Raw genomic sequence first — 12,907 nt, 5'->3', positions numbered from 1 at the left:
CTCTCTCTCTCTCTCTCTCTCTCTCTCTCTCTCTCTCTCTCTCTCTCTCAGAGCCTTGAGGCTCCAGGCAGGGAGACCCCTGAGCCCTCCGAGCCCTTGGGCCCTGATGGGAGTCTCCCTGCTGCAGCTGTTGAGGAGTGAGTTCCAGAGCCCCGGTGGGGGCGGGGGTGGGTCAGGCAATGGAAACCTGGCCGTGGTGTCTCCACTCCCAGCCTGCCACGTGCCCCTCACCTCCAGGCCTTTGCTGGGTCCGCTTCTGGAGCGCCCTCCCGCCCCCGGTTCTCTCCTGGCACCTCCCACCCTCTGTGCCGTCACCTCTCCCCGAGTCCTTGCCCACCTCCACCCCCGTCTGAGCAGAGCAGTGGTTCTCCTGCTCTGTATCCCTGTCGCACTGAATTCAGCTGGGGAGTCATGTCCGCCCCCTCCCTCCCCGAGGCATGTGGGAGACAGGCCCTGCCTCACTTATCCTCAGGTCCCCTCTGTGTGACAGCCGGGAGCAAGGTCACCATCGCAAGTGTGGAGGACTGGCTCCTTCAAATGCCACCGAATAATTATCCTGAGCTGCACATATTGAGCACCGACTGTATACCAAAGGTATTTACATCAACTTTCCTGGTGGTTTAGTGGCTAAGACTCTGAGCTCCCAATGCAGGGGGCCCAGGTCCCACCTCTGATCAGGGAACAAGATCCCTCACGCTGCAACTAAGACCTCAGTCAGTCAGTTCAGTCGCTCAGTCGTGTCTGACTCTTTGCAACCCCATGAACCACAGCACACCAGGCTTCCCTGTCCATCACCAACTCCCGGAGTTCACCCAAACTCATGTCCATCAAGTCGGTGATGCCATCCAACCATCTCATCCTCTGTCATCCCCTTCTCCTCCTGCCCTCAATCTTTCCCAGCAGCAACTAAGACGTAGCAGAGTCAAATAAATAAATATTCAAAAAATAAATATGTTTACATCATCTTCCCACAGCCTGAACAGCCCCCCCTCATTTAATAGAGGAGTAAACTGAAGCAAGATTGAGGGCAGGAGGAGAAGGGGGCGACAGAGGATGAGATGGTTGGATGGCATCACCAACTCAATGGACATGAGTTTGAGCAAACCCCAGGAGACAGTGAAGGACAGGGGAGCCTGGCGTGCTGAAGTCCATGGGATTGCAAAGAGTCAGACATGGCTGAGCAATTGAACAATAACAAACTGAGGCTCAGTGAGGGGGAGATAACTGTTGATGTTACTGAGCTGGTGCGTGGAGGGTTTGGATTTGAACCCAGGAATATGGATGCTCAGCCCTCCCCCGCCTCCCTCCCAGGGGCCTGGGCTCCGGTCTCCTCCGCATCTCCTGGGCCACGGACTGTGGCTCTGTGAAGGCCTCCGCCTGGGAACCTACTGACCCCGGGTCCAGTCCACAAAGGAAAGTCTGGAGGGGTGGGGGCTCGAGCTGAGAGGGTCACCTGAAGCGGTCATTCCTTTCCCAGCCCCAGGCCCGTGACCCTGAGCAGGGCTGAGGGCCGGTGAGCACCTGGAATGTCCCGCCACCGCGGAGGTGTCCCCTGCCCCGGAAACCTAGCCCTGTGCCTGCCACCCCCACCCAGCCCACCTGGAGGAGGAAGTCTCTGGAGGGAACTGGTGGACAAACTCCCCATGGGACTCTGGGAACGCCCCTTCACTGTTCTGAGTCCCTTGGAAATCAATCCCAGAGGAGGGAACAGTCCGCTAAAGGCACAGAGGAGGGCAAGCCAGAGAAGGGGGCCTCTGAGCCACCCACCCCAATCCAGACGTCACCGGAGCTCTGCAGAGCCTGCAGCTGGTGACCCCTAGGGAGAGGTGCCCATTTTTTTCTTCCTCCTTAGTGAAATCTCCCCTGTGTGAATTGCTGTCTGATTCCCTGGTTTACTGTTCATCAGTCCAACTCCCCTGCGTAGGGAACCCCGAGCTGGTGACCGGCCAGCAGAGATTTTAGACAGGAGAGGACAGTCAGACCAGGTGGCATTCAAGGTCAGCTCCTCGTGCCCTTTATCTGGTATGGGGGTAGGTCACCAAAAACCTTCCCACCTCTCTCCAGCCTTGAAGACCCAGCTCTGCTGTAGCCAGGATGAACCCCGAGCTCCTCAGCAGGGTCCCAGCCCGGCCCCTCCGCCCACTTTCCAGGGGCCTTACCGGCCTGAAGTCCACATTCCCGGACACTGCCCATCGCCCTGACCGCTGGGACCCGCACACTTGAGCTGGCGCTCTTTATCTTCCTGCCCTCCCTCCGTGAGTGCCCCCTCCCCACCCCCGATCCTTGCAGACGAGATTCCCTCTGCCTGCGAAGCCCTCTCCCTGCTTCGGCAAACTCCTATCACCTTTTAAGCTTCCTGAGGCTCTGGGCACAGCTGGGCATCTTCAGGGTGCCCTCCCCCATCCCAGCCACTCACAGCAGCTTTGAGCTTTTTCTCCCCAGGGCAGGTGCTGGGGGAGGGTGCTGGCAGGGACCGAGCCAGGATGGGGCTCAGCTTTAAAGGTGCCCAGGGAGGTTTGCTGAATGACGGACGGAATGACTGAGGACAGACAGTGGCCCTGGGTAGGGGAGCCTGGACGGGGGTGGGGTGTTCCCCGAAGTGGGCGTGGCCCCTGGAAGCCCCGCCTCCAGCCTGCTGCCCTTGGGCGCTTCTTTCCCCCTCACCCCACCTTCCAGCATGCTTGGTGAGAAGCCACCTGAGACCCTGCCGCTGAGGCTGGGTTACCTCCTGTGGGACGGGGCGATAGCTGGGGCTGGGAGGAGACAGCACCCCTCTGCTGGGCCTGCCACTCCTGCCCACTCAGCACCTCCGCAGCCCCAAAGGCTGCCGGGAGGAGAGAAAACAGGCCAGACCAGCTCGGCCTGGCACCAGCTGCCCCCACAAGGGCCACCCCGCCCACCTGCCTTCCACCCCCTGCCACGAGGGGCCCAGGGGACTTTGTCTCCACAGGGCCCAGGGCTGTGATCCGGAACAGTGATAGGGGCTAATTGCAGGAGGCAGCCAAGCGGGCTGGGGGCCAAGGGCCCTTATGAAAAGGAGAGGAAAGAAAGAAGACCCACGGGTGGGGGTGGGGTGGACGGAGCCCGAACCCCACACCGGAGGCCAAGCTCCAACCCTGGCCCTGCTGCTCCCTAACCTGGTGACTTCGGACGAGCCCTGACCCGCTGTGGGCCTCACTCTGTCCATCTGGACGTGGGGACGGCAGGACCTCCTCCAGCAGGGGGTGACTCACGCTAAGCCCCGAGCGCAGTGCTGACGTGCGTTTTGGTCCTTCTTGTTCCTGGACTGTGACACGGGGCCTACGCCAGGAGGCTGGGGTCCAGGGGCTTCCCTGAGGGACACCAGTACTGCCCCTTCCACACAGGGTCGCCCCCTGCCCCACCCTGACTTTGAGATCGTGACTGTCAGGCTCTGCATTTCACAGAGGGGAAACTGAGCCTCCAAGAGAAGTCACCTACCCAGGTCACCCCTATGGGTGCAGCACTGGGATCTGAGCTCCCCGGGAAGAGGATGAGGAAGAAAGTTCTCCACTCTCCTTGACTCTGGGATTTGCCCAAAGGAAGCCAGTACTGTGCAAGGGAGGAGGATGGGTCAGGACGCCGGTGATGGCGTCAACTCCAGAGCCACACTGCTGAGACACAGACGGGTCATTACAGGCTGGAAGGGTCCTCAGCGGGGCAGGAAGCTGCCCCAGCAGGGACTGGGGGGGCAGACGGGGCAAGGCGAGCACAGGCAGCTCTGCGCAGCCCGCAGGCACCCGGTTCCGGGGGTCTCGAAGTCTCAGCACATACTTGGGCCTGGGGGCGGCCCCTTGGACGCTGTCCCGGGCCTCCCCCTCCCCAGGCACAAAGCCTCTTTTCTGCCTCTGGTCCCTCGGCTGCCAAGGGGCGCCTGGGGCACGGGGCTGGAGGGAGGGGTGATGGGCGCGACATCCCTCTGCTGTCTCCAGCGAGGCCCAGCGAGGCCCAGCAAGGCTGGGCTGGGGCCACAAGGGGAGGTCCTGGCAGCCCAGAACCACAAATTCCTCTGGCGAGGGTCCCTCCTTGACTCAACGTTGGTGTTAGCAGGTTGGGACCTTCCTCAGAACGGGCCTGTGAGCAGGGGCTGAAGGGAGGGGAGAGGGGAAGAGGGTGGAAACAGAGGGGAACTGAGCCCTGGAGCCACGAAGAGACCTGCCCGAGGTCACACACTGAGTGGGTGACAGAGCGGGAAGGAGCCTCTCATTGCTGACCGCGACTGCAAACCCTTCCCTGCTCCCCAGGCTGACACCCGTGCTCCCTCCTCCAGAGAGCTGCCACGGTGAAGAGAACACTGGATCTGGGGACTGACTGACTTGGACTGAGGTGTCGGGTCTTCTCTTGGCCTCAGTCTTTCTATCTGTAGAATGGAAGCAACAGCATTGCCTACAGGGCTTTTGTGATGCTCAGGCCACTCTGAGCCTTCTATGACCGGGTGACAGTCCCCAGCGACGGCCAGACACCTGCCCACAGCCACAGTCCTGCTCCCGCACGGGGAGCCCTGCAGGGAAAGGAGCCCAGGCTGGGAGGCAGTATACTGGCCGAAGGGCAGCGCAGGCCTCACGCCCTCTCAACCGTCATCCTGAGCTTGACACTGGATATTCCGTTCAGAGTCTTGGTCATTCTGGCACCTGGGACCCTGGGGGTTCACGTCCCTGCCCTCAGCAGGTCATATCCCCTCTCTGAGCCTCAGCTTTGTCTTCTATGAAATGAGGACCATACAAATGTGTGCCTTCCTGGCAGTCGGAGAGGTTCTGGAGGGGGACAGGTGCAGGTGAAATGCAAGCCCAGGTCAGCACGCACAGGGGCGGCTGCGACAGTGGCCAGCATCAGTCCCTGACTCAGACAACTGCACCTCTGGCCTCTGACATCACAGCCACCTTTGCCCTCCAGCCCTGCCTGCGTCACCTGCTCTTGCTAGCCCAGTGGAGACACGCTGGCCCCTGACCACTGGGAAAGTGGAATTTCTGAAAAGAATTAAAGAATTGAGGCCATAGGGGGTGGGGGCCCGGCAGGCCTTTGAATGGGATGAAAAGGCCCGGAGAGGCCTGGCTACTCTGTATTGTTTGCCTCAGACAACAGCAGTGGCTGGCCCTTGAGAGGGGACCCCAGCCCGGGCTACAGTCAGGACCAGAGCCTGGGCAGGTTCAAACAGTGTCACCAAGGCCAGAAAGACACAGATTTGAATCCCGGTTCTTCTGTCAATGCTCAGAGAGCCTAGAAGATTTTGTCAATTCTCCAGGGCCTCGATTTGCTCACCTGCTAAATGGGGACAAGTCTTCCCTAACTCATTCAATCCTTGAACACTGCATGTAAAGGGGCCCCTGGCTGGTACTAGGGGATGCTCCATAAACACCACCAGATAGAATGTTCCCTGCTCTTGAGTGACGGGCAGGAAGACAGAGCACTCCCACAGCACTTGGTCTAAAATGCCAGGTCCCTGGGGGCCGACACTGACCCTAGGTCTGTGAAACTCCACCCCAGCCTTCTTCCTTCAAGGGAAATAAATAGCTGGGATACTAAAAAAAGCCAGGAGCAGAGTAAAGGGGAGAGGGTCCCCCAAGTGTCAGCTAGAGGGTGATCTGGGCTTCTCCTATGTGCAGGGAGGGGCCCCTGCGGAGGGGACGGGGAATCTTGGGGTTTCCTCCGTCGTGTCCCTTCCCCCTCCCCTGGGGTCCGGAGTTGAAGTGGTGGGGGCTGGAGAACGCTGTAGGGGGCTGCTGGCTCCGGATACGTGAAGCAGGGGACCCCCGCACGGCCCGGAGCTCCTGCCAGCTAATGAGGCCCACGGTCCCTGCCCCCACCGGGGCTGGCAATGAGGTGGGGAACCGGGTCCCTTTCCCAATCCTGGGCTTGTCCGGAGGTTGGGGGCCGGGGTGTCCGGAGTCCCGATCCCCAGCCCCGGACTGGAAGGACACTGAGGTGGTGCAGGGTGTGGGGGGCAGCCCTTACCTGCGCGCAGAGAACGGAGCTCCCCCGACGCTCCACGCGGCGCTCCCTCCTGGGAGCAGGAGCCCGAGGCAGAGCAGCGCCCAGGCCCGCGGGCCGCCCATGCTGCGCCCGGAGCCCTCCGCGCGCGGCCCCTCGCAATCGCCCCCAGCCTGGCGTGCCCGCTCGCCCGCCCGCCCGCGCCGCCAGCCGCCCCGGACGCGCGGATCCCGGTTCCCAGCGCAGCGGCTGGAGGGCGGGCGGGAGGCGGGCGCGGGGCGGGGGCGCGCGTTCCCGGCCTCGCCCGGCCCCTCCGCGCGGCCCCCCGCCCCTTGCGCCGCCGCTGCCAACCCGGAAGGAGCCCCAGGGGGCCGGGCGACCCCGCCAGGAAGCCCGCCAGGTGCCCACCTGAGCCTGGTGCCCTGCGCCGCGTGTCCCTTTTGGGAGCAGGGTGCCAGTTCCGAGGTGCCCAACCACGTGTTGCAAACTGAGGCCGGGCCACGGTCTCTGACACAGCCAGGACCCAAAACCACCAAGCCTGGGCTAATGATGCCAGGGGCCGCATCCCCTCTGGATATTTTTGAGGGGCCCAGTCATCAAGGCAAGGGGGGCGGTCCACCTACACAACGAGAGCTGCCCAAGCGGTGCGCTCCACTGTGCGCGGGGCACCTCACCTGCGCTTCACGTTCCCTCTCAGTTTAATCTTAAGACTGCTGTGGCCGAGGTGGGCACTGTGATCCCTATTTTAGAGAGAAAAAGAGGGAGGCCCAGGCACTGTAGTCCCCCCTGGGAGAAGAAGACCTGGGTTGACCCTATAAGTCAGTGTCCACTTTTCTTGCTGTTTTACAGATGGAGAAACTGAGGCCAAGAGATGTCATCTACCTAAAGCACTCCAGGAGCGGTCAGATCCAGGCCTCCTGACTTCAGAGGAGGTGTCAGCTCTTTAGCACAATCAAGGAAGAGTGCAGACAGCATTTGGTCTGGGCCTGGGTCTCCCCATCTGTGACACTGGAAGAACAGGCTTAGGGTGGAGTTACTTCATCTGGGGTGTATGGATGGGCTTCTGGGCAGAGGGCTGTGAAGTCCTCCAAAGTGTGTGCCAGGGTGGTATGTGTATATGACACATGTGTGTGCAAGCATGATGGGGTGTGTGAAATGTGTGATGTCTGTGTGCATGGCTGTGATGTATGTGTCTGTGACAGGAGTGTGTGTTTATGTGGAGAGGCCATAGCTCTCATCAGAGGGCACCTAGAACCTTCCCAAACTCCAGAATAGTCTCTGACCTCCCCGCTTCTGCCGCTGGGACTGACAGGTTCAATCTCTGGTGAGAGCACTAGATCCCACATGCCTCAGCTAAGAGCCCACAGGCCGCAACTAGAGATCTTGCGTGCCTCAACGGAGATTGAAGATCTGGCGCAGCCAAATAAATACGTATATATATATTTCAAAAGCCGAACACCCCAGAGAGCACTTTGAAGGGCACGCAGCTCATCAGGAAGGGAAGGTGCTGGGCAGTGGCTTCTGTCCTGGGAGGGACCTGGGAGACCCACGGAGTGAAGAGCACCGCCACACCTGTTAGCGACGTGTCTGAGGTGCTCCGTGATGAACACATGCGCTCAGTGGCTCAGCCATGCCCCAATCTTGGCAACCCCGTGGACTGTAGCCGGCCAGGCTCCTCTGTCCATGGAATTCTCCAGGCAAGAATACTGGAGCAGGTTGCCATTTCCTACTCCAGATGGAGAAATATCAATAACCTCAGATAACGTAGATGACACCACCCCAGTGGCAGAAAGTGAAGAGGAACTAAAGAGCCTCTTGATGAAGGTAAAAGAGGGGAGTGAAAAAAACCTGGTTTAAAACCCAACATTAAAAAAACTAAGATCATGGGATCCGGTGCCATCATTTCATGGCAAATAGATGGGGAAACAATGGAAACAGTGGTGGACTTTACTTTCTGGGGCTCCAAAATCACTGAAGGCGGTGACTGCAGCCATGAAATTAAAAGACACTTGCTCCTTGGAAGAAAAGCTATGAAAAACCTAGACAGCCCATTAAAAAGCATAGACATCACTTTGAGAAAAAGGTCCATACACTTAAAGTTAATGGTTTTTCCAGTAGCCATGTACAGATGTGAGAGTTAGACCATAAAGAAGGCTGAGCACCAAATAATTGATGCTTTCGAACTATGGTTCTGGAGAAGTAAGGAGATCAAACCAGTCAATCCTAAAGGAAATCAACCCTGAATATTTATTGGAAGGACTGATACTGAAACTGAAGCTCCAATACTTTGGCCACCTGATGCAAAGAACTGACTCATTGGAAAAGACCTTGATGCTGGGAAAGACTGAAGGCAGGAGGAGAAGGGGACGACAGAGGATGAGATGGTTGGATGGCATCATTGATTCAATGGGCATCTCCTCCAGGAGATAGTGAAGGACAGGGAACCCTGGTATGCTGCATTCTGTGGGGTCACAAAGAGTCGGACACAGCTAAACAACAAAAAAACAGCTCCAGGGGACCTTCCCAACTCAGGGATCAAACGCAAGTCTTCTGCACTGGCAGACGGGTTTTTTACCACTGAGCCACCAGGGAGGCCCAGATGGACTGCATGCATGTTCCTTTAGCACCAAACTTGTGGGAGCTCTGAGCCACTGTGGGATTTCTCCAGCAGTGGATACTCCAAGAAAAAGCTGTTATCAACACTGTGACATCAGAGGCTGGGGTCCCTTGGTCCAGGGTATTTATTTGAAACTATAGCTATGACTTAAAACTCAACATTCAGGAAACTAAGATCATGACATCTGGTCCCATCATTTCATGGCAAATAGATGGGGAAACAGTGGAAACAGTGACAGACTTTATTTTGGGGGGCTCCAAAATCACTGCAGATGGTGACTGCAGCCATGATATTAAATGATGCTTGCTCCTTGGAAGAAAAGCTATGACCAACATAGACAGCATATTAAAAAGCAGAGACATTACTTTGCCAACAAAGGCCCATCTAGTCAAGGCTATGGTTTTTCCAGTAGTCATGTATGGACGTGAGAGTCGGATTATAAAGAAAGCTGAGCACCGAAAAATGGATGCTTTTGAACTGTGGTGTTGGAGAAGACTCTTGAGAGTCCCTTGGACTGCAAGGAGATCCAACCAGTCAATCCTAAAGGAAAACAGTCCTGAATATTCATTGGAAGGACTGATGCTGAAGCTGAAACTCTAATACTTTGGCCATCTGATGGGAAGAACTGACTCATTTGAAAAGACCCTGATGCTGGGAAAGATTGAAGGCAGGAGGAGAAGGGGGCCACAGAGGATGAGATGGTTGGATGGCATCACTGACTCAGTAGACATGAGTTTAAGTAAGCTCTGGGAGTTGGTGATGGACAGGGAGGCCTGGCATGTTGCAGTTCACAGGGTCGCAAAGAGTCAGACATGACTGAGCGACTGAACTGAGGACATCCCTGGTGAAACAGTGGCTAAGACTTCATGCCCCCGTGCAGGGGACCTGAGTCTGATACCTGGCTGGGGAACTAGAGCCTGCATGTTGCAGCTAGAAGATCTTGTGTGCCTCAAATAAGACCCCATGCAGCCAAATAATAAAAATACATATTAAAAAAAACAAAAACAAAACAGATTTCCCTGGTGGCGCAGTGAATAAGAATCTGCCTACCAATTCAGGGGACACAGGTTCAATCCCTGCTCTGGGAAGATTCCACATGTCGCAGAGCCACTAAGCCCGTTCCCCACAGCTACCGAGCGTCCGTGCTCTAGAGCTCACGTACCGCAACTGCTGAGCCTGTGTGCTGCAACTGCTGAAGCCGGAGAACGTAGAGCCCGTGCTCCTTGACAAGAGAAGCCATCACAATGAGAAGCCCGAGCCACAGCTAGAGAGAGCCCGCGCAAAGCAACGGAAGACCCAGCGCAGCCGAGAAAACACCTTCTAGCTAGAGCCCATGGTAGTGCGGTCCAGCGGCTAATGCGGGCTCAGTGCCTCTTTGGCCTAGATGTCAGTGAGCAACCACTTGGTACTGTGTGACCTGGGACAAGTCACCTCCCCTCTCTGAGCCTCATCTCATTACCTGGAGAAACAAGGCGGGTTTTTTTTTTTTTCTTTACATGTTCATACATATTTATAGATCACTGTAAGTGTTGGCTTTGCTTTGTCTTTAAGACAGCATGAGCATCTCTTCATGCCCTTAAATGTCCTTCTGAGATGTCGTGTTTTTATGTTATTAGTTATGCTGTATTTTCTGCTCTTTGTTGTGTAGATCTTAGTTCACCAACCAGGGCTTGAATCCATGCCCTCTGCATTGAGACTGCACAGGCTTAACAACTAGACTGCTAGGGAGGTCCCAAAGTGAGGCAGTTAAAGATAGGGAGGCAACCTGAGTGTCCCTCAACAGGCGAATGGATCAAGAAAATGTGGTGTGTATATATATACCTATATACACCGTGATATCTCTTGTATATGTAATGGAATATTACTCAGCCATAAAAAAGAAGGACATATTGCCATTTGCAGCAACGTGGATGGACCTAGAGATGATCATTCTAAGTGAAGTCAGTCAGAGAGAGAAAGTCAAATACCCTGTGATACCACTTATATGTAGAACCTTAAAAAATGATACAAATGAACTTATTTCCAAAACGAAATAGAATCAGACAGAGAAAACAAACTTACGGTTACCAAAGGGTAAATGTGCAGGAAGGATAAATTAGGTATTTGGGATTAACAGATACACACTACTTTATATAAAACAGATAAACAAGGGGAACTATATTTAATATCTTGTAATAACCTATAATAGAAAATAATATGAAAAACTGAATATAGATATATAAATGTATCACTTTGCCGTGTACCAGAAACTAACACAGCAGTGTAAATCAACTATGCCTCAATTAAACAAACAGAAAACAGGCAGTTCTTAAAGCTTTGGGTCTCTGGGCAGTGGTCCTGGGCCACAATATGAGGCGCCCTTTCGAGCACACCCTCCTGGTGCATGTCAGCCTAGTTTCTGGTCCTCTGTGCTCCCTGAGCAGGAAGGGCAGGAAATGCTGTGGGGACCTGGGTTTGGTCATTTGAGGTTTCAGTGTTTGCTGAGATGGGGAGGAGAGGGGCCTCCTCCCTGGGGGCCTGATCTTCTCGCTGCCAAGACTAGACCACAACCGCCAGTAATGACAGCAACTTCCGGTCTGGTCTGAGCGCTGAGTGTGTGCCAGGTGCTGTGCTAAGCATTTTACTTTCATTGTCGCCTGCCTTCTTCTCCCACACCTGGGAGGCCGCCAGATTATCCCCAGGTGCGGGGCTCAAGGCTGGTGAGTGATGGATGCCGGCCTGGGTGCTTACTCACCAGGCCGCATGGCCACCCTCTGGCCACCTCTGGCCCAGCCCTGCATGGGGGGCTTCTCTGGGTAAAAAGAGAGATCAGCTCAGATTTAGACTCCCACTGGGAGCTGAGGAGGTGAGAGGCAGCACACACACACACACACACACACACACACACACACACACACAAGTGTGTGGGCCACATGGGGACATGGACTCAGACACCGCCCGCCCCCACCCCAACCCCGAAGCAGGCCACGGGGTCTGGGAAACACAACCCTGCTGGTGTGGATTCACTGACACATCCAGCAGCCTAGTCCAAACAGGAAATGCTGTTCTCTTAACAGCAAACAAACCTGGGTCACAGCCTTCCTTCCCGTTATCTCCCCCTGGAGCCTGTGCTAAGGGCCTCTCCTCTCCGCCTATGTCCCAAGGGCAGCCTCCCCGGCTGGGGGTGCCTATAAGATCAGCCCTGTCCACACACCAGCCCAGGTGCCCCTGGTGATCTGCACCCATATCCTGCCCATTCTGTAGGGCCAGGAGCAGCCCAAGAGGGCTGGGGGTACCTGAGTCCACGGCAGCAGTCCCCAGGGGCCCAGGCAGCGCCAGAGGCCTTCAGAACCTCTGCCTAGACAAAGGGCAGGGCCAGAGGGCCAGCCTTCCAGGTTAGGGAACAATGCCTGCGTTCTGTGCCTTTAATCTGGAGGCCTGGGGCTGCGGCCCCTCGCTGGGCCAGGGCGGGGAAGCTGGGGGACCTGAGGGCCTATAGCTGCCCAGCCAAGTTAGTTATGCTCCACGGAGCTGCCCTTCTCACCCAGTTCTTTCCTTCCATGTGGGGCTGGGACTGGGGCTGGAAGGGAATGGTAGCAGGAAGGAAGCTGTAGGAAAATCATAAAGTAGGGGCCCAAGAAGGCCTTCCTGCCCTCCTCGGAAATCCTAGGAGGAGAGGCTGGCACCTCTGGGGTTGCAGGGAGGATGACAGAGTGGCCGGCAGGGCACCTGTGTTTGGAGTTAGAAGACCTGGATGTTTGTGTGATCCACAGTGAGACCCTTCTCTCTGGGTCTCGGTGTTCCCATCTGGACACCAGAGGAGGAATGGATACAAGGCTTGGGGACTTTCCTGTGGCTGTGCTGTGTTGGCTGTGAAGAACTAGACAAATAAATGGCTGCTTCTTAACAATGTTTGCCCCAATTGCCTTCCTCTGGGTTTCCCCCCAAGTCCCCTCCTTTCTGCCCCCTGCTTCTGCCTTACCTCCCTTCTTTGGGGGTCCCTTTGCTTCTCTCTCCACAGCTCTCCTCTTGCAAAAACAAACTAGTAAAGTCTCCTTAAGGCAGCATCCCCCTAGCTAGAGGGGAGGGGTTGGGTAGAATAGGAAAAAAAAAAAAAATTATTGGCTCATTTATACTAGAGTGTTAATGACTGATATGTTGAACGTTGTTAAATATTGGGGCCCATTTAACAGGGATTCTTCCTCATTTAAACTCAATCACTGGTAGTGGTATTTGTCTGCTAGTAAGGGGGATGCTTAGTCACCAAGGGTCTAGGAAAAAGATATGCCAGGTGAAAAGGCCTTCTGTGTGGGCTAAGTGCCCTTCTCCCCATCCCCTGCTGGATGCATCCGGAGTGGCAGCCAC

The 12,907-nt window shown here is 56.0% G+C and overlaps 1 protein-coding gene across 9 annotated transcripts in view; it reads right to left on the bottom strand.

The window, feature by feature from the left end:
- The window catches only part of EMID1 (EMI domain containing 1), a 40,946-nt gene extending 34,826 nt beyond the window's left edge, over positions 1-6,120 (bottom strand). For 8 of the 9 annotated variants that reach the window (XR_005723027.1, XM_040251376.1, XM_040251374.1 and 5 more), the window contains exon 1: positions 5,971-6,118. Coding sequence is in view for 7 of the 9 variants with exons in the window: in XM_040251376.1 (XP_040107310.1) it covers positions 5,971-6,071 (101 nt within the window). In the remaining 2 variants the exon portion in view is untranslated. Of the gene's footprint in view, positions 1-5,970 lie in introns of all 9 variants that reach the window. The other variant, XR_005723026.1, reaches the window with a different exon arrangement.
- Positions 6,121-12,907: the final 6,787 nt, after the last annotated feature.

This window comes from Oryx dammah, unplaced genomic scaffold (genome assembly GCF_014754425.2).
Source record: "Oryx dammah isolate SB20612 unplaced genomic scaffold, SCBI_Odam_1.1 HiC_scaffold_12, whole genome shotgun sequence".
Lineage (NCBI taxonomy): Eukaryota > Metazoa > Chordata > Mammalia > Artiodactyla > Bovidae > Oryx > Oryx dammah.
Note: the sequence above shows the minus strand (reverse complement) of the source record. Positions and strands in the feature narration are given on the sequence as shown.